Source organism: Diospyros lotus, chromosome 8 (genome assembly GCF_014633365.1).
Source record: "Diospyros lotus cultivar Yz01 chromosome 8, ASM1463336v1, whole genome shotgun sequence".
Lineage (NCBI taxonomy): Eukaryota > Viridiplantae > Streptophyta > Magnoliopsida > Ericales > Ebenaceae > Diospyros > Diospyros lotus.
In genome coordinates, this window is record NC_068345.1 from 3,603,214 (window position 1) to 3,627,892 (window position 24,679).

At 36.2% G+C, this 24,679-nt stretch overlaps 4 protein-coding genes across 6 annotated transcripts in view; 1 reads left to right on the forward strand and 3 right to left on the reverse strand.

Moving 5' to 3' along the window:
• The first annotated feature begins 91 nt into the window (after window positions 1-91).
• On the forward strand, window positions 92-4,170 carry LOC127808057 (light-harvesting complex-like protein OHP2, chloroplastic). The gene is made up of 2 exons (XM_052346388.1): window positions 92-772; window positions 3,813-4,170. The coding sequence occupies exons 1-2, from the start codon at window positions 318-320 to the stop codon at window positions 3,925-3,927; spliced, it is 570 nt and encodes a 189-aa protein (XP_052202348.1). The 5' UTR covers window positions 92-317; the 3' UTR covers window positions 3,928-4,170.
• Window positions 4,171-4,716: 546 nt separating this feature from the next.
• Window positions 4,717-5,226, reverse strand: LOC127808058 (uncharacterized). Its single transcript, XM_052346389.1, has one exon. It carries the CDS (start codon window positions 5,152-5,154, stop codon window positions 4,888-4,890), a length of 267 nt encoding a protein of 88 aa, XP_052202349.1. The 5' UTR covers window positions 5,155-5,226; the 3' UTR covers window positions 4,717-4,887.
• A 7,207-nt stretch (window positions 5,227-12,433) lies between these two features.
• On the reverse strand, window positions 12,434-14,050 carry LOC127807205 (leucine-rich repeat receptor protein kinase EMS1). The gene has a single exon (XM_052344881.1). The coding sequence runs from the start codon at window positions 13,814-13,816 to the stop codon at window positions 12,722-12,724; it is 1,095 nt and encodes a 364-aa protein (XP_052200841.1). The 5' UTR covers window positions 13,817-14,050; the 3' UTR covers window positions 12,434-12,721.
• Window positions 14,051-15,972: 1,922 nt separating this feature from the next.
• LOC127807440 (histone-lysine N-methyltransferase ASHH1) overlaps window positions 15,973-24,679 on the reverse strand; it is a 65,177-nt gene continuing 56,470 nt past the window's right edge. For 2 of the 3 annotated variants that reach the window (XM_052345280.1, XM_052345279.1), the window contains 2 exons: window positions 17,909-18,368; window positions 15,973-16,767 (listed from right to left, as the gene is read on the reverse strand). In XM_052345280.1, coding sequence (XP_052201240.1) covers window positions 16,384-16,767; window positions 17,909-18,368 — 844 coding nt within the window. In that variant the 3' untranslated portion in view covers window positions 15,973-16,383. The remainder of the gene's footprint in view (window positions 16,768-17,908; window positions 18,369-24,679) is intronic. The other variant, XM_052345281.1, reaches the window with a different exon arrangement.

The following is a 24,679-nucleotide window of genomic DNA, read 5'->3' on the forward strand; positions in this document are numbered from 1 at the left end:
CAGCAAGACAAGACTATATGAGACTGAGATCCTCCACATTTAAACCTCTAAAACTAGGTTATATAATCACATCTCTCTCCATGGCTCCATCCAGACTAAGGGTGTATGTGTGCGTGGAGCAAAGGAGTCAAGGAGAGCCGTAAGCTCCACTTGAACTTGGCCGCGTCTTAGCCACATACAAAAGCGCCAAGTAGGCCTCATCTCACCCCCACCTAACTGCAACACCACAACATCCCCGTACCAGTGATAACTCCACCATCCACCAACCAAAATTTTCCCGGAAAACCCAAGCCCACCCAGAAAGTAAGGAAGAAAGGATGTCAGTCGCTTCATCTCCAATCCCTTTCATCAAAATCCCCAAATCTTCATCCCCATCCTCCTCCTCCTCCTTCTCCTGCTCATCCCCATCTCCCTCTTCCTCCTCATGCTCTTCCTCTTCCCCTTCCTCCTTCAGGTTCTCCCTCTCAAAGCCCTCTGTTCTCACCATAAGGAGCTCCCAGACCGAGGGCCCTCTCAGAAGACCCCTTGCCCCTTCTCCCCCTCCGGCCGTCAAGCCCCTCCAGCCCCCCTCCCCGACGCCGCCGGCCCCCAAGCCCTCTCCGCCGTCGGTGGCCGCGCCGGTGAAGGAGAAGGGTGCTGCGGTGGTCACCTTGGAGTTTCAGAGGCAAATGGCCAAGGAGCTTCAGGATTACTTCAAGCAGAAGAAGCTTGAGGAGGCTAATAAGGGCCCTGTCTTTGGATTCGTTGGCAAGAATGAAATCAGCAATGGCAGGTAGGGCTTACTAATTTTGCCCTTTTAACGTTTCTCTGTGTGGGTTGATGTTTTTTGGGGTTGCTTAGGATGATGAATTTCCAGGTCAATTGATATAATATAATACCCTTTTGCTTTCTGTTTGGTTGCTGAGAAAAATAGGCAATGGCCAAGAAAATTGAAGATGTTGTGAATTTGGATTGAAAACAAATCACAATTAAACCATCACCCACATACACGATTACAGAATTTAATGTGAAAAAACCAAATCAGAAAAATCACCTGTAGAGATAACAAAATATTACTAAGCAAATATTATTACAATAAAAGTGATATTGCCACTACTAAAATATCACTAAAATAATATTGTTGCACTTAATTCTAGAGCATTGTGAACCTATTTATACACTTAAAATTATCTATAGATATACACATGAAATCATATCTTGATAAGAAGACGATTCATGAGAATATTCTTTTAAATGAAATAAATCTCAATCAAAATCGAATTCGACAACATTTTAATCACAATCAAATTTGAAATCATAATCACGGTCAAATTAGGAGTTATAATCTCAGTCAAATTTGAACTTTAGGTCACAATTGAAGAGAAGGAGTATCCAATTCCTAGTATTTGGTTGTAACACTCTGGGTTTTTGCCAAAAAAGTATTAATTGAAGGTAATTCTTAATATTATTAGATTAATTAATATATATCCATGATGTCCTGAGTAAATCATTGATTTAATATTGGATTTTGAAAAACTCCCCTCATTTAGTACCTGGTGTCTTTGCTACACTAAAAATTTTCTTATGTTAGTCTTGCCTAAATTCAGTCTCAAAACATTTTTTTTTGGTCCGCACCCACTTGATAATAGTCTTGGGTTGGTTTTGATACAGCTTATAACATCACGAGTTCTCATCCAAAAGTGCTAGTTGAAGGTAATTCTTGGATTCTTAGAATCAAATAATATACCCAAAACCTCTCCGTTAAACCTGTGAGATTGGATTGTGGTAATGATATACAAATCCAATTCTTATATGAAATTGTCATATTAAAATTTTCACAAAATGATATAATATGAAAAACAAAGTGCACTAAAGTACACCATAATTACATAAATGACACTATTGCATCATTCTAGTAGTATTTTTTTATCAGGTAAATTACCCCCCAAAAAAGCCCCTAGTTTTACATTTTTTCAATTTTAGGCTGAACTTTTAATTTTATCAATGGTAACATTCAATTTTAATTCTGTTTCAATTTTGGGCCACCGATATGCTTTTGTTAATAAAACTGTTAACTGGTGACGTGGTATGCCACATCAGATTATAAATGCTGACACTGAGCCAAAAAAAGAAGGCTGACATGGCATGCCACCTTAGATTAAAAATTCTGACGTGACCTAAATAATTTGAGGTGGCATGCCATGTGAGCATTCAACATATTTTTTATTAACAAGAGAGTAAAGATGATCCAAAATTGAAAAAGAACTAAAGTTAGATGCTACTATTGATAAAATTAAAAGTTTGGTTAGTTTGATTATTATTTTGGCAATTTACCCTTTTTCATAAAAAAAAATTGAAAATACCAATCTCCATAAGATATTACAAGATACTGCAATGGAGGAAGAGAATGGACATAGTTCTCTCCACGTGTCAAAAATCCTGTCTAATACCCTGTGGGTTGTGTTGGATGGCACAGTTGTTGGGGGAATAAATTCATTTGCTTCAAGAAGTAGAATTTAGTTCATGAATTGTAACCAATGCTTAAATCATCATTTGTTGTCTTCTGGCTTCGGGTATGGACTATGGAGTGACTCTGTTATGACTTAATCTCACATGGATAGTCTATATGGGAGCGCTTAGCTATATTACTTGATTCAATGAACTCATAAATTACCTTTAACTAGCACTTTTACCGCTAATAGACTCCCGTGGAGTACATACATCATTGAAACAAGTGGCCACTCAAAAGTAATGTGCTTTAAAGGGTAAACAAAAACATGGAGTATGCACTTGCTTATATGAAGGTTACTGTGAGCAAGATGAACTGACGCCAACGACAGAGGTCATCACCCAAAAGTGATAGCCGAAGTGGATTGATGAGTTCACGGGAGCAAGTAATATACCTAAAACAAACCTTGTAATCTACTAATGTGGGATTGGGTGTGACACTAATTGTATGTATCGCATTCTCATGATTGCTTTATCTGTATTCAAGAGAGTCTTTACATGCCTTGAAGGTCTCTCTAGTTTTGCCTCCTCCTCCTTTCCATTTACATTTTTACTTTCTGTCCGATTTTGATTCTTCATTTTTGGGGGGGCTCTTATTTAGTGTTCAAGCACTATTTCTCAGGGTGCTATTTTATGTTTCAGTTGACTCTAGTAAAAGTTCATGATACCTGCATTCTAATCAAAGGATCACAAGGCATAAGCCCTGAAGACATTTTTTTTTTTTCTATCGTTGCTAATATATTGTTTAGGGCCCAAATAGCTGGCTTCATTTGAGGGTAAATTCCGTCCAATTATCTTGTGGTTTAACTATTTTCACATAGACCCCTTATGATTTGCTCTCAACATTTAAGGTTCCTATGGTTTATTTACTTCAAAGACCCCCCTCCATTAAGTCAAGAACCCCATCGGGGGTCCCTATTGCTTTACTTTTGGTATTTTGGGCCCCTATGAGTGACTTTAAATTTTTCATAATTCAAATACAACATTAAAGACAACTCATAAACCTTAAGTATTAAAATGATCCGAACCATAGGGAGCCTCACATCTTTATTTTAATTATCTTTTTGTTTATCATCTTTGTCTGATTTCATCTTCAATTCTACAACTGGTCACGGACTTAAGTTAGGTACCATCTACTCAATGTGATGTTATTTCAACGGTAGTTGGATTTGTCGCTGATTTTGTCAATCTAGATTTGTTTGAACAAGCCCTTGCCCAAATTTGAGTTCAATTATACAAATCTTTCCTATGTACGTCTTTAATAAGTCGTAAAAAAGTGACTTTTGCTTTATCCATTCAACATTCTAATGAATTACTTGACTCAGATGGGCCATGTTCGGATTTGCTGTCGGGCTGCTGACAGAGTACGCGACAGGCTATGACCTTGTTGATCAAGTAAAGATTCTCCTCTCCAATTTCGGGATAGTAGACCTCGAATAGGTCTTTTTTTCTTTTTTTTCTTTTTCCTTTTTACATCTACAATGCTATAAATACTCTCTATTTGTCGGTGATATCTGAATCTAAATCAATAGTTCAAGTACCCACTTTCTCAAGCAAGATATTTGATCTTTGTTTGTGTAAAATACTCAGCATTGTTCAGCTAGTTCCAGAACAAGTGAATTGCATTTGCTATATAGCCTATACCTTTTGGCCAGGATTATTGATGCCAACACTTCCCATGTACTGATTTATCTTGTGTTTAATTTCTTATCACAATACCCAATCTTAGTCTACTTACTAAAAGGATTGTGGGCAACCCAATACCCAATCTTAGTCTACTCGAGGGGTTTTTTTTAGGTATATTATTTAGTTCTATGAACTCAATAACCATCTTTGTTAGTTAAGATTCGGTCGAGGGAGTGTAGGCGAAGAAGATATTTTCAGACTAATTTGATTTTGTGAACATACCAGTTAACTTACAATTAATACTTTTGGCGGAGGGCTTACAAGACATCTATCAGGCAGATCAAGAATTTTCAAAATCTGAAAATTTCATAATTGGAGGCTGCTCTAAACGAAGAATTTGCTCAAAATTCACTGCCTGTGATGACAGAGGAGCGTATTGACGATTCTATCTGAACTCTCGCACAAGTTTGGCCTATTTCGAGAAGGTCCGTATGTTCATCGTCAGTGTTAATCTGGAGCTCATCATCACGATTCCTGTCTCTAAAATTGCTTCAAAAAAAAGCTGAAGAACATTTTTGAATTTTGGTCACCAAGACAAATTCATCACTCTTAGTTTGATGCTTGAAGTGCATCATGCATTTGTTCATGCAAACAGCAGAAGATCGATTCACAATTTTGATACAATTCACAGCTCTCTCTCTTTCTCTCTCTCGTTTTCGAACGAATTAAACAAGAGAAATTTCAACAGCGGAATGGACAAGGACGAGAAGCGAGTCACAGACCGTAACGGACGTCGCTGAACTTGCTCTTGATCCACTTGAAACCGTCTTTGACAGAAGATTTGACCTTGCCTTCGGTCGCGAACATGTTGTAGGTGGCGATTCTCTTCTTCCTCTTCATCTCCGGATCGTTCGACGCCGCGAATCCCTGGCGGGCCTTGATGCTCGGCCCGTTGAAAGTGTAGGAGCTCGATCGCTCTTCGAATCCGAACTCGCCGGAGTAAGAGGACGAGTACTCCGGAAACGACCTACTCTTCTCCATCAACGCCGTCGACAATGAAACTCCGATGACGCATTTTCCCTCTCTCTGCAACCTCTCTTTATATACACTGTGGACGATCTCGACAGACGGCCTCTTGGTACGCAACCATAAATTTTATTTAAAAAAAAAAAAGAAAAATCATTGTCATTTTCACACTTATGTCTTCCGTACGTAAATTAGGTGATGTGTTGCCTGCCGGCATGCAGCTGCCACTGAGGTTACTTACCTCCTACAAATGTTATGTTATTTGATGTGAATAAAAATTTATTTTTAACTCATTATATATATTTTTATTATATTTATTATAATTACGAGATAATATTATTTGTATATATAATTAAATTTGATATTTTTGCGTGAGAGAATTTCTTATGATAAAATGGTGTAGCTCAATTTCATGCGTCTCTAGGTATATTATACAATTTGGTATGTACAAAAAATCCATGCTGATTTCCTTATACATAGAGCTCGCCCTTGATTAGGGATTCCGTGCTTGTGAGAAACACTATCCCGTATTAATTAAGAAAAGCCATGACTTATAAATTATAGGCCATTCTTCTTTAACTTGGGCCAATTTAGTCATTGTACTTTAAGAAACCAACTAAGCCATCGCAATTAAGGGTGAGCAGGAGTTTGGATAAATTGAACTGAATCAATCGAACTTGTCAGTTCAATTTGATTTCTTACTAGTAGTAGTTCGATTCGATTATTTTTTTTCAAAATTTTCGGTATTAAGTTCGGCTATTTCCCTTCAAGAATTTCGATTATTTGGTTCATTTTTTTTTTGTATTAAAAATCCAACCGAACCAAAATAGGCTTTATTTCAATTCGATTTATTTCAGTTTTAGGTTCAGTTACCGCAATTTAAAATTCGGTTAGTTCAGTTTTGATTAGTTTAAATGACTTGATTGGTTCAATTCGAATATATGTCTCGATTTGATTAGTGTCGATTACTAATATTTGATTGGTTTAATAATTGAGCCGATTGATTACATACCCCTAATAGCAATTTCATATATAAGACTAATTTGGACAATATATTTTAAAAAATACCGAACTAGCTATTGTAGTTTCATATCAAAGATTATGTTAGTTATTACAGTAAATATCTTTTTAAGGCATCTAATAACGTATTAATTCTATTAACAATCTCAAGTATATTTGTGTCTTTTCATAATATTGCGACCAATTTGTCAATTTATTAAAATATAATAATTAATTTGATGCTACGAAACCGTATCGGTTCTATTCATGGACGGGGGGCAGAGGGCATGTGCGGCGCTGTGGTGTTGTTTGTGTTTGTTTGGGTGAGTGAAGTCACGCGGGAATCATGAGCGGGAGTGGTGGTGATGGCGGTGGGGCTGGGCTGACCGCGGTGGCTTTATCAACTGGGCCCACATGTTGGTGGGGCCCACTAGGCCGAATCTCATCCATCAATAGGCCGAAAGCCCAATAACCCAACCCGGCGGCTTTTCAAAAAAGCTGCGGCCTTTTGCTTTACGCCTTTTGCTTTCCGCTTTCCGCCATCTTTTCACGCTTATCATCAAGCCGTTTGTTTTTCTTCTCAATGATTACAACAGTATTCTTTTTTTATTATTATCATTTCTGGACTGCTTCTTTGAAAAATTCCAGTAATTCCCCATGCAACGATTGATTGGGATATGTACTTTTTTTACGGTGAATTACACTTACCCCAATAAAATTTGATGAAATCATAAATTGCCCACATTTTTGGTCTGTGAAATCATTGAAATGACATGGCCAGCACGTCTTCCATGAAGCATCTTATTATTATTATTATTATTATTATTACTATTATTATTATTATTATTATTATTTATCTTTTATTCTGTCAGTCTCACTTTAAATTTACATATTATTTTATATAATTTTATCTTTAATTATCATCGTGTTCATAGTATCTCTTCCATTCTGTATTTTATCCTTTTTTTTTTTTTGGACACAAATTTTAGATTTCAATTTCTTGATAGAGGTTTAGCGATATTAAACAGTATTTTAGGGGTGTTAATGTAATTACCCATTACTAAAGTTGGCCGAAGAGTTTTTTTCTTTTTGTTTGTCAACATAATAGTTTAGTTGCAAGAAAAGGAAAATGAGAGATGAATATGATACAAAATAGAAATAAAAAAATAATATTTTTTAAAAAAGTAAAAAACATAATTGTGTAAATAAAATAATATAAGGGTCTCTTTTTATAAATATAAATTTTAATATAAAAAATAGTTATTTAATCTAAAAATAAACATAAACTATATAATGTATTCAAACAAATTCTAAAAAAAATAAAAATTATGAGTTATAGAAAGAAAAATTCCCTTTCTAATATTTAGTTTATGACATAATATTTTTTTAATATTATAAAACAATCTTAAAATATTTTTAAAATTACAAAAATAATCTAATTTTTTTTTTTTAACTTTTTTGGCATTTCAAAAATAAAAATACTGAAATAACGCTCTCGAGTACATTATAATATAATAGTTACCAATGGGTATGAAGCATTAATCTTCATGGCATCGAACCTTAATTTATCCTTTTCATTTCTAGATCGAGGAGAGTTTATTAATACTAAATCATAATTTAAGAGTGTTAATAAATATAGACAAAAATATTTTTTATTATTTTTTCTTCAAATCATTTCGTCTCTCTTAAATTGAGGAGAAATGGATAAAATAAAAATAAATAAAAAAATTAAATATGTATTTTAATAACATTAATTAATTTATCTTAATTAATAATTTATTTTTAAGTTCAAAAAAAGTTATCATGTCCGTGAAACCAATGTTGGGAAAATACCTTGAATCCACAAAGACTTGCCTCGCCCCAATTGGAGCAGAATCAAAGGTTATTTGACATGATTGAGAGCGTGTTTGGTAAATCAAAAGTTGTTTAATCATTATTAAGTTTAGTTTTTATATTTTTTATTTTTATAAATAAAAAAAATATCACAAAAGCGGTAATGGCTTTAAGTTGAGACATATCTCGAGCCACATAACGAAAATCAGAAAAAGATGATACAAACCAAACCTCTAGACTAAATGAAAGAAATATATATATATATATATAATAATATATGTGTTATGGGCATTTTTTGGACCACTTCTTATGGGTTGAACTCGACTCAGCAGGTCGACCTAATCTCCTGAAGTCCAATGGACCCAAGGCTGAGCTTGTCAGAACAAGGTCACACGGCGCTGAGACCTGAGCTTAGACCGCAGAACCAAACGACCTTCTAGCGATACTTCCAGCTCACTAGTTTAACCAAACGAGCTCTCAGCTATGCTTCTAACTTGCTGGCCTAATCGTTCAACTCTCATAACAACAAAATCACTGAATAAACGGGGGCGAGACCTACTTACTTTACTTGAGACAAACCAGATCCCTAGAAATACAGAATCCACTCTCGATTTTATGAAATTGATAAGGACATTTTGTCTCCCGTGACATTATCATTCCATTTATGGATTTTGTGAAAATTATAAACACCCCACAATATAAATAGGGGTTAAAAACACCGTTGTAAGAAAATGAACAATAAGAATGATATGATGTTATTCTGCCGGAATAACTAGAGAACAGTCTGGACTAAATATCATTCTGGTTGAATCACGTAAAAACTTTCTTATGTGTGACTTATTGGTTTTCATTGGTTCCTCCTTTTTGCATTTGTACTTATTTTTTTTATTACAGGGCTACGAATCACGGTTGACCAACTCCGAACATCGATAATACGATTGTCAAAGAAAATTTTCAAAAGATGTTCACGAACCCCCAAAACTCCTGATGTCAAACCCCTCTCTCGATACTAAAAGGCTTTTAACACAAATGTTTATTAAAAGATTTTAGACTTTAAAGTTTAGAATAATTAAAGTAACTTTTAGGGGTAATTAATTAAAATTTCAATCTTAGGGATTGAAAAAAAAAAAAAAATTCTAAAGTCAAAATTCTTTAAAGATAATTAAGGAAACATGATGTGATGTGATGTTTTGTTCTCAAATTTATGTACCTAGCTTTGTATATATTTAATTAGGGTTTCACTTGTAGCATAATCATGATGTCGTCACTTAAAATATGAATCACATGATAAAATCAAAATTTTCTTTTTCTCTCTCAAGGTTGGCATGTGAAGGAACTCAATGGATAGAAAATCATCACATTGTACCCCACACATCTAAGCAAACTGTTATGTCTTGTTTGAGGTTTGTTAAAGTGTTACCCCTACACATCTAGCAATGGGTTGAGAAATTGAAATAAATTGAAATTATCACGGGAATTACTATCAATATTGAGCTTGACTCACTCAATAAATTATTCAATCTATGGTCTAAGTAATTAAAAGAGAATCAATAAATTTCTTTTTGGAAGCGATTCATTCTTTCCAAACAAATCATACGACTCTCTATTGTACTATGCTCTCCAAATGTGTTTGTTCCCATTTTTTTCTTGTCATAGCAAATTTTTGTGAAATAACTATGATGAGAAGAAAAAAGAAAGTGTTAAAGAAACCCTCATAATCCAACCATAGACACTCTAAGATTCTTTTTCAAACTCACTTTCATTTCGAGTTAGGAGAAAAATAAATAGACACGTCACATTGCACTAATCAAGGACATTCATAGTGATTGAGGAGTTGAAGATCAAGAAGTGAGTTATTTATACTAAGCATTCTTTTTACAACTAGATTTAGTGTCTTAGCCCCTGTGAAAAAGAAAAAGAATTTCACGTTCTTCTTTTGAAAAGGAAAGATTAGAGAAAGATCCTTTTTGAGGGTTACTCGAAATCACTTAGGAAATCCATGGAGGGTTACACAAGGTTTGTTTTCTTAAGAAGGTCTCCCAATAGCCCTTTAGGCCTTAACTTTTTTTTTTCTTTTTTCATTAATGTTGGAAATCAAGGGGGTCCCGCCTAGCGACGCCTTTGCCATGAGCGTTACCCTTTCCCTATAAATCAACGAGCCCTACCCAAATCGGGCAATCAAGTGGACCAAGGTAAGTCCGAGTCAAAGACCCATACCCATGACCTCTCGTGTAACACAGCGACACAATGTCGCACTGTTCGGGAATAGAACACGTAACTTGGTAGTACCCAACACCTAGATCCCAACTGCTCGAGCTACCCTGAGGGGTTGGCTTCATCTCTTTTGAGATTCTTTCTCGTGGATTTGGACCCATTTTATTAGATATAACAATATAAATTTTTAAAAGATATAATTTTTTAGTCAACTATTTTAAAATATTTATAGCACCCTTTTATATAACCTTGATTTATTCATCTCTGCAAAATTTGAATTTAATTAATTGGTTTGCAACATATTTTAAAGATTAGGAGAAAAATTGATAAAATTAAAAATTTTAAATAGATATAAGGTAAAACAAGAAATAATATATTATTTTATTTACCCAATTTTTATTGATATATATAGTCATAGTGCATATTAACAATTTTGATAGAGTAATAAAATGATAATTATTTATATTTATGAATTATAAAAGAAATAGTATTTCATGCATTATTTTTATGCATTATTTTTGTTTCTAAAATAATGAATATAACTTTTATTTAGAATAGAATATTTCTAATCAAGCAATGTGTAATGTAATAAGCTTATTTTATGAGTTTAAGGTTGTCATTTATCAAAGAAACTTCAATAAGAATGATAAGGTTTTGAATCCAAATTATGAACACATCATAATTATAAAGAAACCTAAAACCTAAAACCAAAAAAAAAAAAACTTATAAATATGATGCTCTCTAACCTTTACAAAGATAAAACTAATTTTGGTAGAAAAAACTTTTTTTTTATATAAAAAATTACGCGAATTCACACTAAAAGGTATGAAGAAGTTTGAACACATGACTTACTTGTGTTTACTAGGAGGGATGGATCACCACATGAGCAATCCTTAAGAGCATAAAATTAATATTTCAATAGATTGAACACAAACTTTATTCACACTTGAGTTGAGCCAAGAAAATTTTATAAGATAGGTTTGTAGTATGACACAAAATGAACAATAAAGTATTAATATGTGTAAATGTGAGTGTAACAAATGTGAGAATGTTAAAGATGAGTATACGACCATATAAAAAAAAAATTAAAAATTTAAATATTTATGATAAGGTTAGAGTGGTTCTCATTGAATTTCTTTTTCTTTTATAAAGTCGCTGTCATTCCTAAAATCTCTCACCAAACTTTGTTTGGTATTTATTCCTTCGCTTTTTGCCAAAGACTTGTTTTGTTCTATTTACTCTCTTTGTAAAACTCTCTATTGGTCTTCTTCTCTCGTGACTAAACTATTTTAATTATATCTCACACGCCATACATTTAACAAAAACCACTATAGCATATTTACTTTATTATGAATAATCTCATTTCTATCTTTCTACCGTCATAATATGTAAGAAGGGGGGTATTGATGGGTTAATGGCAACAGATTGCTTGCATAGGCATGTAAAGAATTTGCTAAATACACCACTCCATCACAATTACAAGATCAGTCAAGGAATACTCCCATGGCAACAACTAGAGTGACAATAATGAAATGTTGACATTTATAATTAAATCCACTCTATCAACAATGAGATCTAATTCCAGGCTAAAGCACCCATTTCACAGATAGGAAATGAAGAATTGAGAATTGGATAAAAGATTTATGTAAATGAAACAAACTCTATGAATATTAGATTACATGAATCATCACATTGTAAACCATCATCATCTAGATCCAAACCAATGTGCTTGAAATCCAAGCATGCTCTACAGTCTACACCAACATAAAACTAGGATCAATGGTGGTCTCTACACATTTCACCTTTGCCATTTTTAGCTCTATAACCTGGTTGTATCCTTTCAATGACCATACTCGATTTAGAACGCAAACGAAATGAGGACTAGACAGTAGACACACTAGTACAAGCTCTAAGAACAAACTTCATTGCATAGATTGTAGACTGACAAAGTGAAAACCAAATGATGCTTCCTTTCTCTAAATCATTCCATAAACCATCTATCTAAATCATTCTCTAGTGATTCATTCATCACTATAGGTTTTAAAGGAAAGGAAAGGAAAGGAAATCCTCTAAAGGTATGGGCAAGGGCTTTGAGTTAAAAAATTGGCTATTGACTGTAAGTAGAAATAAATTTCCAATTGAAGGCTAAGTGTTATATGTAATGCATAACAATCAAGTAAAGAAGCGGTAGAAAGCATTTAATCTTTGAATGAAGTGAAACCCACTCACATATTGCCTAGAGAACATGTAATTGTGAGACAATAATCAAGCATGCCTCATGAATGATAATATCACATTTATCTTCAAATTAGCAACGTCTGTAAACATGCTTTACACCATCATTGAACTAGAAACAATATTGCTTGCATAATTTACCTCTGCCACTCGGCTCCATAGGCTATTTACACCCATTTCACGACCTCGCCTGATCCTCAAGATCATGCACAAAAATGACAACTGGAACAAGAAGCATCACAACAAGAACAGCAACAACAACAAAAAGGGATCCTCCACAGCTGCCCTAAAATGCAATTTTTCATGACGGGATTTTACTCAGCAAGTCCACCACCTCCTTCATCTCCGGCCTATCCCTACTTGTCTCACTAGCACACAAGCAAGCAATCCTGAAGAACTCCACAACCGCGGCTTCCTTCAAGCCGTCCCTCAAAACACCCTGATCCAGCATTCCCAATTGCCGGTCTTGAGCCACCATTTTGCGAGCCCAATCCACCAGCCTGACTTCCTTCCCGCCCGCCTCCTCCGCACCCAGCGGCAAATTGGGCCGCAGCCCGGTGCCAATCTCCAGCATCAGAATCCCAAAGCTGTAGACATCCCCACTCACCGTTGCGGCGGTGGAGCCGTAGAAGTACTCCGGCGGCATGTAGCCCATTGTTCCGGCCACTTGGGTGGAAACATGGGAATGTGATCCTTCAATTCTCCTAGCTAACCCAAAATCAGCAATATGGGGCTCAAATTCAGAGTCTAATAACACATTACTAGCCTTAATGTCTCTATGAACTATGGGGGTCTCCAAACCATGCATATAAGCTAAACCCTTTGCAACGCCCCTAGTGATCTTCAATCTGGCTTCCCAGGACAGGGGTAACCTGGGGACGGAGGATGACGTGTCGAGCAGCCATTGGTCGAGACTGCCGTTCTCGATTAACTCGTAGATGAGGACCCGGTCCGACCCGGTGGAGCAGTAGCCCAGGATGGTGACTATGTTGGGGTGATCGATCTTACTTAGTGTTTCCATCTCGGCCTGGAACTCGCGGAAACCCTGGAAGGCGTCGGCGGAGAGCTTCTTGACTGCGACGGTGACGCCGCTGGAGAGGCGGGCCTTGAAGACGAGGCCGAAGCTACCGTCGCCGATGATGAGGTCGGGAGAGAAGTTCCGGGTGGCCTTGATGAGCTCCGGCATGGAGAGTCGGTTCAGGGAAGGGTCGAACAAGGCGCTCTCGCTGACGGTGATGGAGGAGAGCTCCGAGTTGGGGACCGTCCGGGTCTGGGCCAGGGCAGGCAGATCGCGGCGCTTGCGCTCCTTGCAGAGGACGAAGATGACGAAGAAGATCATAGTGACGGCGAGGAAGCTGGCGGCGGCGGAGAGGACGCCCTGGAGAGCAGAATCCATGGAGGAATTCCGGGGGGGGGAGGTCTGAGAGACGGAAAAGGGTTAAACGTGGCGGGGGAAAGGGAGAGCACGTTGTGGATGATTGCGGGACGGGGAGAGAATTGACTGACCGCGGACAAGGAAAGCAGAATGGGAGACGCCACCATTAACGGGGCTTTTCGAGGAAGAAGAGCTGTTGCTGGACTTCAGCTAGAGTCAACGTTAGGCTTGGGCGTGCGTGAGTTAATCACCAAGCGTCTTGCGACTGCGAAAGAAAGAGTTTTTTTTTAATATAGTTTATATTTTATATTAAATTTTGGTGTCATTTGTGAAATATAAAAGGTTAATACATAATTTAATTCTTGAACTAATAAAAAAAAATAATTTTAAAAATATCAATTAAATTGTGCTCACTTTTTATCCATAGACAAAATAATTTATACACTTTTAGTCCCTAACTTAACTGACGTTAATTGAGATGTTAACTTTGCCTCGTCACGCTGCCACGTCATCAACACGTCACTTCTCAGCACTGCCACGTCACCACGGCTTAATGTATTTTTTAGTCTATGGACTAATAAAGAAAATGACTTTAAGGATTTCAACTAAATTGTGCTCACTATTTATCCCTGAGCAAAATAATTTTATACACTTTTAGTTCCTAACTTAACCGACGTTAACTGAGACGTTAATTTTGCCTCGTCATGCTGTCACGTCACTCATAATATTCATGTCTGCTATCCATATTTTTATTAAAAAAAAAAAAATAACTTCAACACACACCCAGCCATGGCTGTGGGCAGCCATAGGGAGCCATTTTTCCCCATTCTCCCTCTTTCCTCGTTTTGGACCACTCTTGCCTCTACACCCGTCGTCGATTCAGCCATTGTCGATCGCCTCGGAACGATTGAGGGTCGGGAACCCTAAACCCAGCAATCAAGGAACGGCTAGGGGTTGGGGACCAAGGTTCTGGGGTTCCCCGACCCCCAACAGCTGACGGTCATGGCAGCCAGTCGCCCGACCATTAGGTTCTCGACGTTTTTTTTTTTTTTTTTTTTTTATTTATAAAAATATGGACAATAGATGTGGATATTATGAGTGACGTGACAACGTGACGAGCCAAAATTAACGTCTCAGTTAACGTCAGTTAAGTCAGGGACTAAAAGTGTATGCAAATTTTTTGTTCAAGGATTAATAGTGAGCACAATTTAGTTGATATTATTAAAATCATTTTTTATTAGTTCAGGAACTAAAAAATGCATTAAGCTGTAGTGACATGACAGTACTGAAGAGTGATGTGTAAGTGACGTGACAAAGTTAACGTCTCAGTTAATGTCTGTTAAGTCAGGGATTAAAAGTGTATAAATTATTTTGTCCAAAAATAAACAGTGATCATAATTTAATTAATATCCCTAAAGCTATTTTTTTTATTAGTCCAGAGACTAAGCCAAATATAAATCATCTTTCTTTGGTATGATTGATTCAGCGTACTGAAAGGTGTGAGTACACTACACTAGAATTTTCCCTTTCTTTTGAATGTTTCTGCTTCGGTCGGACGGCTCATATCGGTGGCATCGAGGAGAGTTGATTTTGTTTGGTTGTTTTAGGTAATTGCAACTGAAGGACAACTATTATTATATTATTACTACTTATATATACTTTGAAATCGTGTCGTGTGGTGGTGGACTGGTGCCTAACATAACACATTGACAAGTTTTCTCTTTTATTTATCTATCTATCTATCTATCTATATATATATATATATATATAATAACATTTTCGTTTTCAAAACCAAAATCATATCTTATTTAACAAAATGTTAATTAAAGCACCCTTTATCTTTAACATGCTACACTTAATTTAATTTTTAATAATAAGTAAAATATCATTTACAATACATAATATGAAAGACTCAAATCAAAATAAAGAGTTAAAAAAGTTGAATGAATCAACATTCAGACAGTAAAATAGTTCAATAATTATGATAGCACTTTGACACATTCATTTTGCTTCTTGTCACTGACATGACTCACAAACTAGTAGTTTGGAAAATAATTCCATCTAACTAGTATTTTATGAACTTTTTGTATAAATAGCTCATTATTCATTCAATTATCTCTATATATAACAATTTACTTTCAAAGGAATACAATACTATGAGAAGAATAATAAAAACATAAAAGCAAAAAACAACAATCTTAAATTGAAAATTAATAACATCATGTCATCATATCTGACCAAACCAAACTAGCTTAGCTGAGATTCCATTAGCACTCAATCTCAAAAAAAGAAAAAAGAAAGAGTTAAATAGCATTGCAACTAAATGATAATTGGTTCAATGATTGGAATATCCTGCTCTAGGAAGAAGACTCTGTTGAACTCTTTTGTCTAAAGAGAAGAAATGAAGAACAAAATAGGCCTGAAAAGGGGACCATAGAGAAATAGGATTTTACGGGAGGCATAGGCCAAACTATCAGGATAAAATGCCTGAGTTTGTTAGAATATTTTGAGCACGGGTTATGATCTTAGATAAAAAAATATATATGAATCCTCAGAAGAGTTGGGTGAGCGGAGCATATTACTGGGAGTTAACTTGTTGAGAAGTTGGCATCAGTCTCATTGGAAGGTCTTGCTTCTGGTTTTGGATCACCAAAAGCAGCCTTGCCCATCGCATCGCGTTCAAAAGGTTGTGCTTCTGGTATTGGGTTGGCACATGCCTCGTCGCCTTCAGAGGCTTGGGGTTGGGGTTGGGATTCATCGCATGGCACGAGAGGATGCGGACAGACAACGTTCTTGACAATGGAGAAATAGAGGTTGAAGTCGGCTTTCAGTTTAGAGCAGCTGGCTTCCACCCACTTCTCCGCTAAACTGATATCCACGTTGTCTTGGCGGTCCCTCTCGTGCTCTTCAATGGCAGGGCGAATTTCATCGTACAAGGAATTGAGCTTTGAGGTGGCGTCGGTTCTGATTTCCTGTAACAAAATGACAACATGAGGTCAGGGATAGGGAAGACCTTATCAGGAAGACTAGTATACTTGTGTGTGTGTGTGGTCGGTTCCAAGCAACAAAAAGAATTTTCCAGCGGTGTTGAGTGCAGTCATAATATTGATCACGGTTCATAAATAAGAGTAATGCATAAAATTACAGCAAATAAGGCATGTGAGGCTAGATTACATTCAGGAAACAGTATTATCACCCTAGACAAAACCCATTTCTCTTTAGTTTCAAATTATTCATCATCTCTGTTGCTTCCATGTTGATATCATTTCCCTGGTTATTGATGTCGTGGAGACACAAACTGCACTGGCCAAAAATAGGCCAGAACTTGAGTTTCACTCTGGGGAATGTATGAAAAAGATAGTGCATGCAATGCCAATTTTATTATGAAAATTCTAATGGGAAAACAGTATTGAGCAAATTTAGGAGAGTGGATCGTCAAGGGATTGAAACTACAGAGATTCCGACTAAAGCATAAAACTGCATTCCATTGGATAGGTGGTCTGGCAAGCTTGGTAATGGACCACGTGAGGCCTCCATGCAACAAATATCTTCATAAAGCTTTTGTCCAGGTCAGCTCAAGGAATTACTAGGGTCCGTAGAATCTCTTCTCTAAATCAAGGTGCTATCAAAGCAGTAAAACAGTGCATTCCTGATGCATGAGGCTCCTTGCTTTGCAAGGATCAGGTGGGGGTTGTATTTCTACACAATCTTTCCTTTTTTTTTTTTTTTTCCCAAAAAGGGCAAATCCACAACTTGAGGCCCATTACCTTCTGGTCACAAAGAAGCAAGGCTCGCCCTCCATCAAAGCATTAGAAAAAAAGAAGTATAAATTTAAGGAAAAATATAATGAAGGACAACGAACTACAGATGGAAACGAAAATACGCCTATACTCTATAAGAAGAATTAAGGAAAGGATGACCTTGCTAGAAGACAATTAAAGCAGTAAAACTTGAGGGTATTGAGTTGCCATATTAACTGATTCAAATAGGCCTCATGACCACTCCCAAAACTAAACCAGAAATATTTGAGAGCAGAAAGAAAAGGTCATGAATTTAAAAGACATGGAAAAAACAGTTTTTCACACTGCCATTGTTTAAAAGTACAGCTTGTACCTCGCATTTCATGATTTCCTCCTGTGCTTCCCTCGATTTAAAAAGTTGGGCAACATACTTTCCATCAATTTGTTTTCCACCTGTACTTTTTGGCTTTTTGTTAGGAATATTCTGTGATTTTTTCTTTGCAATAGGGCTTGATCCAATTTGATAATTCCTACAAGCACTGTTACTTCGAATTCGAGATATCATTGGATTTTTTGCTTGAAAGGCATGCTGAGTGGCTTGCGAAAAAAACTTCTCTTCTCTTTCAGTTTTTGCTCTATTCATTGCCACACCTCCCATGGGAACAGCAGTAGGGTCCAACTGATGTCCAGATGCCACACCATCCATTAGCACAGAGAAATTATTCTTCTCACTTGCAAGAAATTCAGGTCTATAGGAGCTTTTAAGTTCAGGGAGTTTTACTGAAGGTTCATCCTCTGCAGAATCATAGAGTGGGATTTTCTCAACCGTATATCTGAGCATTGAAACAGTCACGTTAACATCCAACAAAGGCCGTGTAAAACCAAATACTATTGCATTGAGAGAAAGTGGCAAGAAGAAAGTTTGACTAAATGAATCAAGGAATCTAAAAGAAATAGTTTAAGCAAGACATAACAGAAAAACAAAAGATGAAAAGAAGAATAAAATGACAGCTCAATTACCTACATAGGACAAAAAGCCTCATGAAAAGTCCAGGTATGAAACGGGAATGGATTATAATTTGTCTCTAGAGGACAATACGGAAAAACTAATGGGCATCTCCAAGAATGCAACCAAAGCAAAAACTATTATTTGTCTTACTAAGATAGAAAACATCCCCTAACAGGTATCAGAAGAGAGGAAATGGATATGGATGCAAATATTTTATAATAGTATGTCATGTTCTCCTTTTTGTTGTTGCACTGCAATTCAAGGAATTGCTTAACAAGTTGAACTGACATATTAACTAATCGATAACAATAAACTAGACATTTCTAGTGTGAAACAAGGGACTATAGAATTCCAAGTTTCAAGAGATAGCAGAGATGAGATGCAACTTTCTCCTACTACTTTGACAATAGTAGCGTATTGGTGATATAATTGACTTAGACAACAAAAGAAATACATACTGAGAACTATGAGAGAGAGAGAGAGAGAGAGAGAGAGAGTAAAATTAGAACAATATCAACAAACAAAAAAATAAGCAACAAGAAAAAAAATGTAAAAAAAAAAATGAGCCCACAACAATAGAATTATAATAAGCACTACCAATGTCATTCAGGACATGCAGAAAAAATGATCAGAAAACCTGGTAAAGTTGATGTGCCTATACAATTTGCACAACAGAATATCCACTAATTGCCCATTCTCCAGGGTCTTCCTGTATGGTATTGTGAGAAAAAGGGAAATGCCAAGACCTTTGTTAATTCCTTTTGATTTTTCCCATCTTCCATATTGTCATCGTCGTCATCATCATAGCACCTTATCCTGATTAAGTTAGGGTCGGTAGCATAGCATTCATAATTTCAATTGTCTTCTAAAAGTCACATTGACAATACAAACATGTGCTAAAGAACAATGTGTCAAAATTTTTATGTTGGATGCCCTTCATGACGCAACCTCTAGTGAGGGAATGCCCATCTTCCCTATTGTAAGAAATACAAATTCCGTTTTAATAAAAGCAGAAAAGATGAAGGCCATGAGGCATCTTTTCTATGACAGAACAATACACCAACCCTTGTAACAAAGAAACTTCCCTAACTTCAATGAAAAATGTAGGAAGATTTCAACTTCCCTGGAAAAAAGTTTGCTAGTTAAACTTGTTTGCAATTCCCAGGCCCAATAGCCACAGCCAAAGCCCTATCACTTAAATCTTTCCTATTTGTTTTCTCCACAAGGATCCTTGTACTTAAATCTTTTAAGATCTACATTCAAGTGTCTGTGCATCTAATATTTCACATTGGGTAATCTAAACCAATCAACATATCAAAGAAAGCCAAAGCCAGGGGGGACAGAAGCATCTGAACCTTATATTTTTATATTGGAAAATAAAATTCCTTTCGCAGGAAATATCTCCCAATGGATGCCAAAGACCTCTAGCACTTCAAGACCTTTAGCCTCTATGCAAAACTTCCCTGTATTTGAATACTTTCTTCAACTGTATCCCAGTTGGTAGCTTGACAATGTAAAACTGGGAGGATTAACAAACTTAATCTGGAGCAAATAATGCTAATGAAGCAAAGAAAACATACAAACAGGATTAAAATTGTTAAGGAATAGAAAATGTTGAGATTCAGAAGGCAAGTACATAATATTAGAGTGCTTCCTACCTAAACTCCGCAATCATTAGTTAATCCAATCCCTTTTTTTTTTTTTTTTGCCAGATAGTTAATCCAATGTTTGGCTTGCACAAACAAGTAAGATAATTCAAGAAATAAATGAGTCAGAATAAATTCAAATATCTATGTAAGTTCAAAGGCACTTGTTATTTGATGATATAAATCAAGTTTATTGCTCAAGGATTAGAATGAGTTGTTATTTTCATGAGTTCAGAGAGTAGAAGTATCAGAATGACAAATGACAATTGGCAACCGATATACATGACTCAAATGGTGCTCTTTTTATACTTTTTTTTATGGTGCTCATTTTTATACTTGAGATGAATTTCTTTACAACTACGCTCGTCACCTTCTATTGCTCAGTAGTGTATGAGTAAAAATGATTATGTCAAGAGACAGGTATCAAAAATATGGCTCTAGCAGAAAATGGAAAATAGGATGCAGACAGCTTACTAATTATTCCCTATGAAATGCTTATGCAATTCATCATTTTGATAAGACTGATACCTTCAATTTTTTTTTGTTTTCTTTCTGTAGAGATATATGGAGGAACAAGAAGACGAGAAGAAACGCACTCATTCTCCTTTTTTCATTCTTACTAAAACAATGTTACAGAGCTCACATAAATAGGAAAAGAAGGACAAAAAAGTTTAATCCTAGAATCACATAAAATCAGGGATTGATTTATTCTCCCCTTAATCCTAGGAAATCTGACTTCCTAAATTATTCAAAATTCCAACACCCAAATCTTAGCTTTCATGATTTATCGACACTCCCCCTCAAGTTGGTGCAAAGATATCTATCATGCCCAACTTGCTAACTTGAAGTTCAAATGGCTGTCTCAACAATCCCTTAGTTAAAACATTTGCCACTTGCTATGTAGTTGGTACATACGGAGTGCAAATTATTCCCTCTTCAAGTTTTTTCTTTATGAAATGTCTATCAATCTCAACATGTTTTGTCCTGTCATGTAGAACCGGGTTAGGAGTAATGCTGATAGCTGCCTTGTTATCGCAGTACAACTTCATAGGAAAACTCACTGGCCTCTTAAGCTCTTCTAGAACTCTTTTTAGCCAAAGAACTTCGCAAACTCCTTGAGCCATTGATTTGAATTCAGCCTCAGCACTACTAGCAACAACACTTTGTTTCTTGCTCCTCCAAGTGACCAAATTATCCCATAGAAACGTGCAGTACTCAGAAGTTGACCTTCTGTCAATAATTGATCATGCCCAATCAGCGTTGGTATACAGCTCAACCCCTCTCTTCTTGTTTTTCTTGAAGAGTCCCTTTCTTGGTATGCCTTTTAGATACCGAAGAATTTGATACACAGCTTCAAGATGTACTTCATACGGGGAATGCATAAATTGACTCACCATACTCACAACAAAAGCAATGTCAAGACGAGTGTGTGACAAGTAAATCAATCTCCCAACTAGCCTTTGGTATCTACCCGTGTCAACAAGCACACCACCTTTGACTTCTCTAAGCTTAGTATTGACTTCTATTGGAGTATCTGAAAGTTTGCAACCACTCATCCCAGTTTCTTTCAAAAGATCAAGAATGTACTTCCATTGTGACACCACGATGCCCTTTTTTGATCTTGCCACTTCCATTCCGAGGAAATACCTTAGTTGGCCTAAGGCTTTAATCTCGAATTCCTTAGCTAGGCTCTGCTTCAGTCTGCTCATCTCTTTTATATCATCCCCAGTCAAGATTATGTCATCCACATAGACAATCAAAATCGAAACTTTGTCCTTGATGGATCTCTTTGTGAAAAGAGTATGATCAGATTGTCCTTGACTATATCCTTAGCCTTTAACAAATCTTGTGAATCTTTTAAACCATGCTCTGGGAGACTGTTTGAGACCATATAGAGATCTTTTTAGCTTGCATACTTAGTTCCAAACTTCTCAGAGAAACCAAGTGGAGGCTTCATATAAACTTCTTCCTCCAAGTCTCCATTCAAAAAACATTCTTCACATCTAACTGATTCAAAGGCCAATCAAGACTAGTTGCCATTGATAAGAGCACCCGAACTGTATTTAGCTTTGCTACTGGGGAAAACGTCTCAGAGTAGTCCACTCCATATGTCTGAGTAAAACCTTTAGCTACTAGGCGAGCCTTGTATCTTTCCAATGATCCATCTGAATTGTACTTTACAGTGAATACCCATTTACAACCAACAGTTGTTTTTCCAGTCGGTAGATCCGCTTTCTCCCTAGTAGCATTCTTCTCCAGAGCTCTCATCTCCTCAAAAACAACTTCTCTCCACTCATAAACATTTAGAGCCTCCTGGATACTATTAGGAATAGCTACACTAGACACTTGTGAGATAAAGGCACAATATGAAGATGAAAGATTATTGTAAGATATAAAATTTAACAAAGGATGTTTTGTACAAGACCTAACAATTTTCCTAAGAGCGATGGGAAGATCAATTTGACTTGAAGAACTTGACTCAGAAATACCTAGAGCATTATTTTCAGGAGTCTTCGAAGAATTATCATGAATTTCACGATCCAACCTCTGATTAGATTCTTGGTGATGCTGCGGAATGGTGCCTCTCCTTTTCTATGCTTGATACTCCTTTGAATAAATAAGACCTTTATACCGTTTTGCACACATCTCTGTAGTTTCAGCATTTCCATTTTGAGATGGCATTTGTTTATTGGAAGATTCATCATTTCCAACATTTAATTCATTTGTTTCCATTAATTCCGGTGACCCTTTGTGAGGAACATCATTATAAAACTCGAAAGTTAAATCATAACCATCTAGAAAACCATCTTCACTAGTGCTGCTCTCCCCCTGAAGATGGGAGTTGCTGTAGTATGAGGTTCCTTCAAAGAAAGTGACATCCATAGAGACAAACATCTTTTTCAAAACTAGATCAAAGCATTTGTAACCTCTCCGATTAGTAAGATAACCTACAAAAATACATTTATGTGCCTTTGGATCAAGTTTTGAACGTTTTGGGTCATGATTATGAACAAAGACCACACTGCCAAAAACTTTTAAGGGAATGTATGTTGTTAGCCGATTGTTTGGAAAATAATTAGCGAAAACCTGTAAAGGGGTTTTAAAGCCCAAAATTCGTGAAGGAAGTTTATTAATCAAGTAAGTGGCTGTTAAAACAACTTCTCCCCATAGATACTTAGGAACCTTAGTTTTAAAACTTAGAGCTCTAGTGACTTCTAGGAGATGTTTGTTTTTTTTTTTTTTCAGCCACCCCTTTTTATTGAGGTGTATTATTACACGAACTTTGGTGAACAATTCCTTTCTTATCAAAAAAATTCCCTAACACATTGTTAAAAAATTCTTTTCCATTATCACTCTGAAAAATTTTAATTTGAGTATGAAATTGTGGTTGAACCATATTATAAAAATTTTGGAACACATTCTCAACATCAGATTTATCTTTCAAAAGAAAAACCCAAGTGACCCTAGTATGATCATCAATAAAAGTAATAAACCAACGTTTTCCAAAAAAGGTTGCCACTCTAGAGGGAACCCAAACATCAGTGTGAATCATGGTAAATGGTTTTGATTTTTTATATGGTTGAGGTGGAAAAACAACACGATGGTGTTTTGCTAATTCACAAGATTCACACTGAAAAAACAAATGATTTTTATTCAGGAATAACTTTGGAAACAAATGCTTTAAATATAGAAAGTTGGGATGTCTTAATCGATCATGCCATAACATAAATTTACTGTCACTAGGCACAAAAATAGAATTGAAACAAGTCTATCAGTCTTGCCTTTCAAAGGTTGATCCTTGATTGAGGAAGTAGAGGCCACCATCTTGTTTAGCACCCCCAATCATCTTCCCCGAGGTTAAATCTTGAAATTCACAATGGGAGGACCAAAATTTAAGTCGACAATTATGATCAAAGGTTAATTTACTGACAGACAACAGATTGTATGATAGACGAGGAACGTGCATAACATCGTTAAGGATTAGAGAAGGAGAAATAGACATAGTTCATTGATGGAAGACCCATACAATTCCGTTATGAAAGACGAAATAAGCAGGGGCAGAATAGAATATTGGGAGAGGGGGAAAGTGACAAAAACAGTTGAAGGGCATTATGGGGAGAGCAGGCAGGTGGCATGTGCGTAATACGGATTCTGTTAGAGGAGCATAGCTGGAGCAACATATAAATAGGGAAGATAGTAGAATAGAAAGGGATTCGGAAGTAAGGGAGATATTAGGAGAGTGTGGACCTCTCGAAAGTTCATTTTCCTTCATTTACTTACTTTTTTTCAGTGTAATTCTCTTCATTTTACAGTAAATCAAGGTAGATTATCTTCAGTAATCTATCATTTGGTATTAGAGCAACACAATCGATCCCCATGGTGAACCTCAGTGACCGAGTAGGGGACCTAGAAGGGCGGATAGATGGGTTGTACAGTGGGTTAGATGCGCTGAAGTTGGAAGTGCAGAAGGTGAGTGGAATTGAGAAAA

Coding starts and splice junctions, on each gene's coding strand:
- LOC127808057 (XM_052346388.1), top strand. CDS start 318: ATGTCAGTCGCTTCATCTCCAATCCCTTTCATCAAAATCCCCAAATCT. Junction 773..3,812: donor AATGAAATCAGCAATGGCAG/GTAGGGCTTACT, acceptor TACTTGACTCAG/ATGGGCCATGTTCGGATTTG.
- LOC127808058 (XM_052346389.1), bottom strand. CDS start 5,154: ATGGAGAAGAGTAGGTCGTTTCCGGAGTACTCGTCCTCTTACTCCGGC.
- LOC127807205 (XM_052344881.1), bottom strand. CDS start 13,816: ATGGATTCTGCTCTCCAGGGCGTCCTCTCCGCCGCCGCCAGCTTCCTC.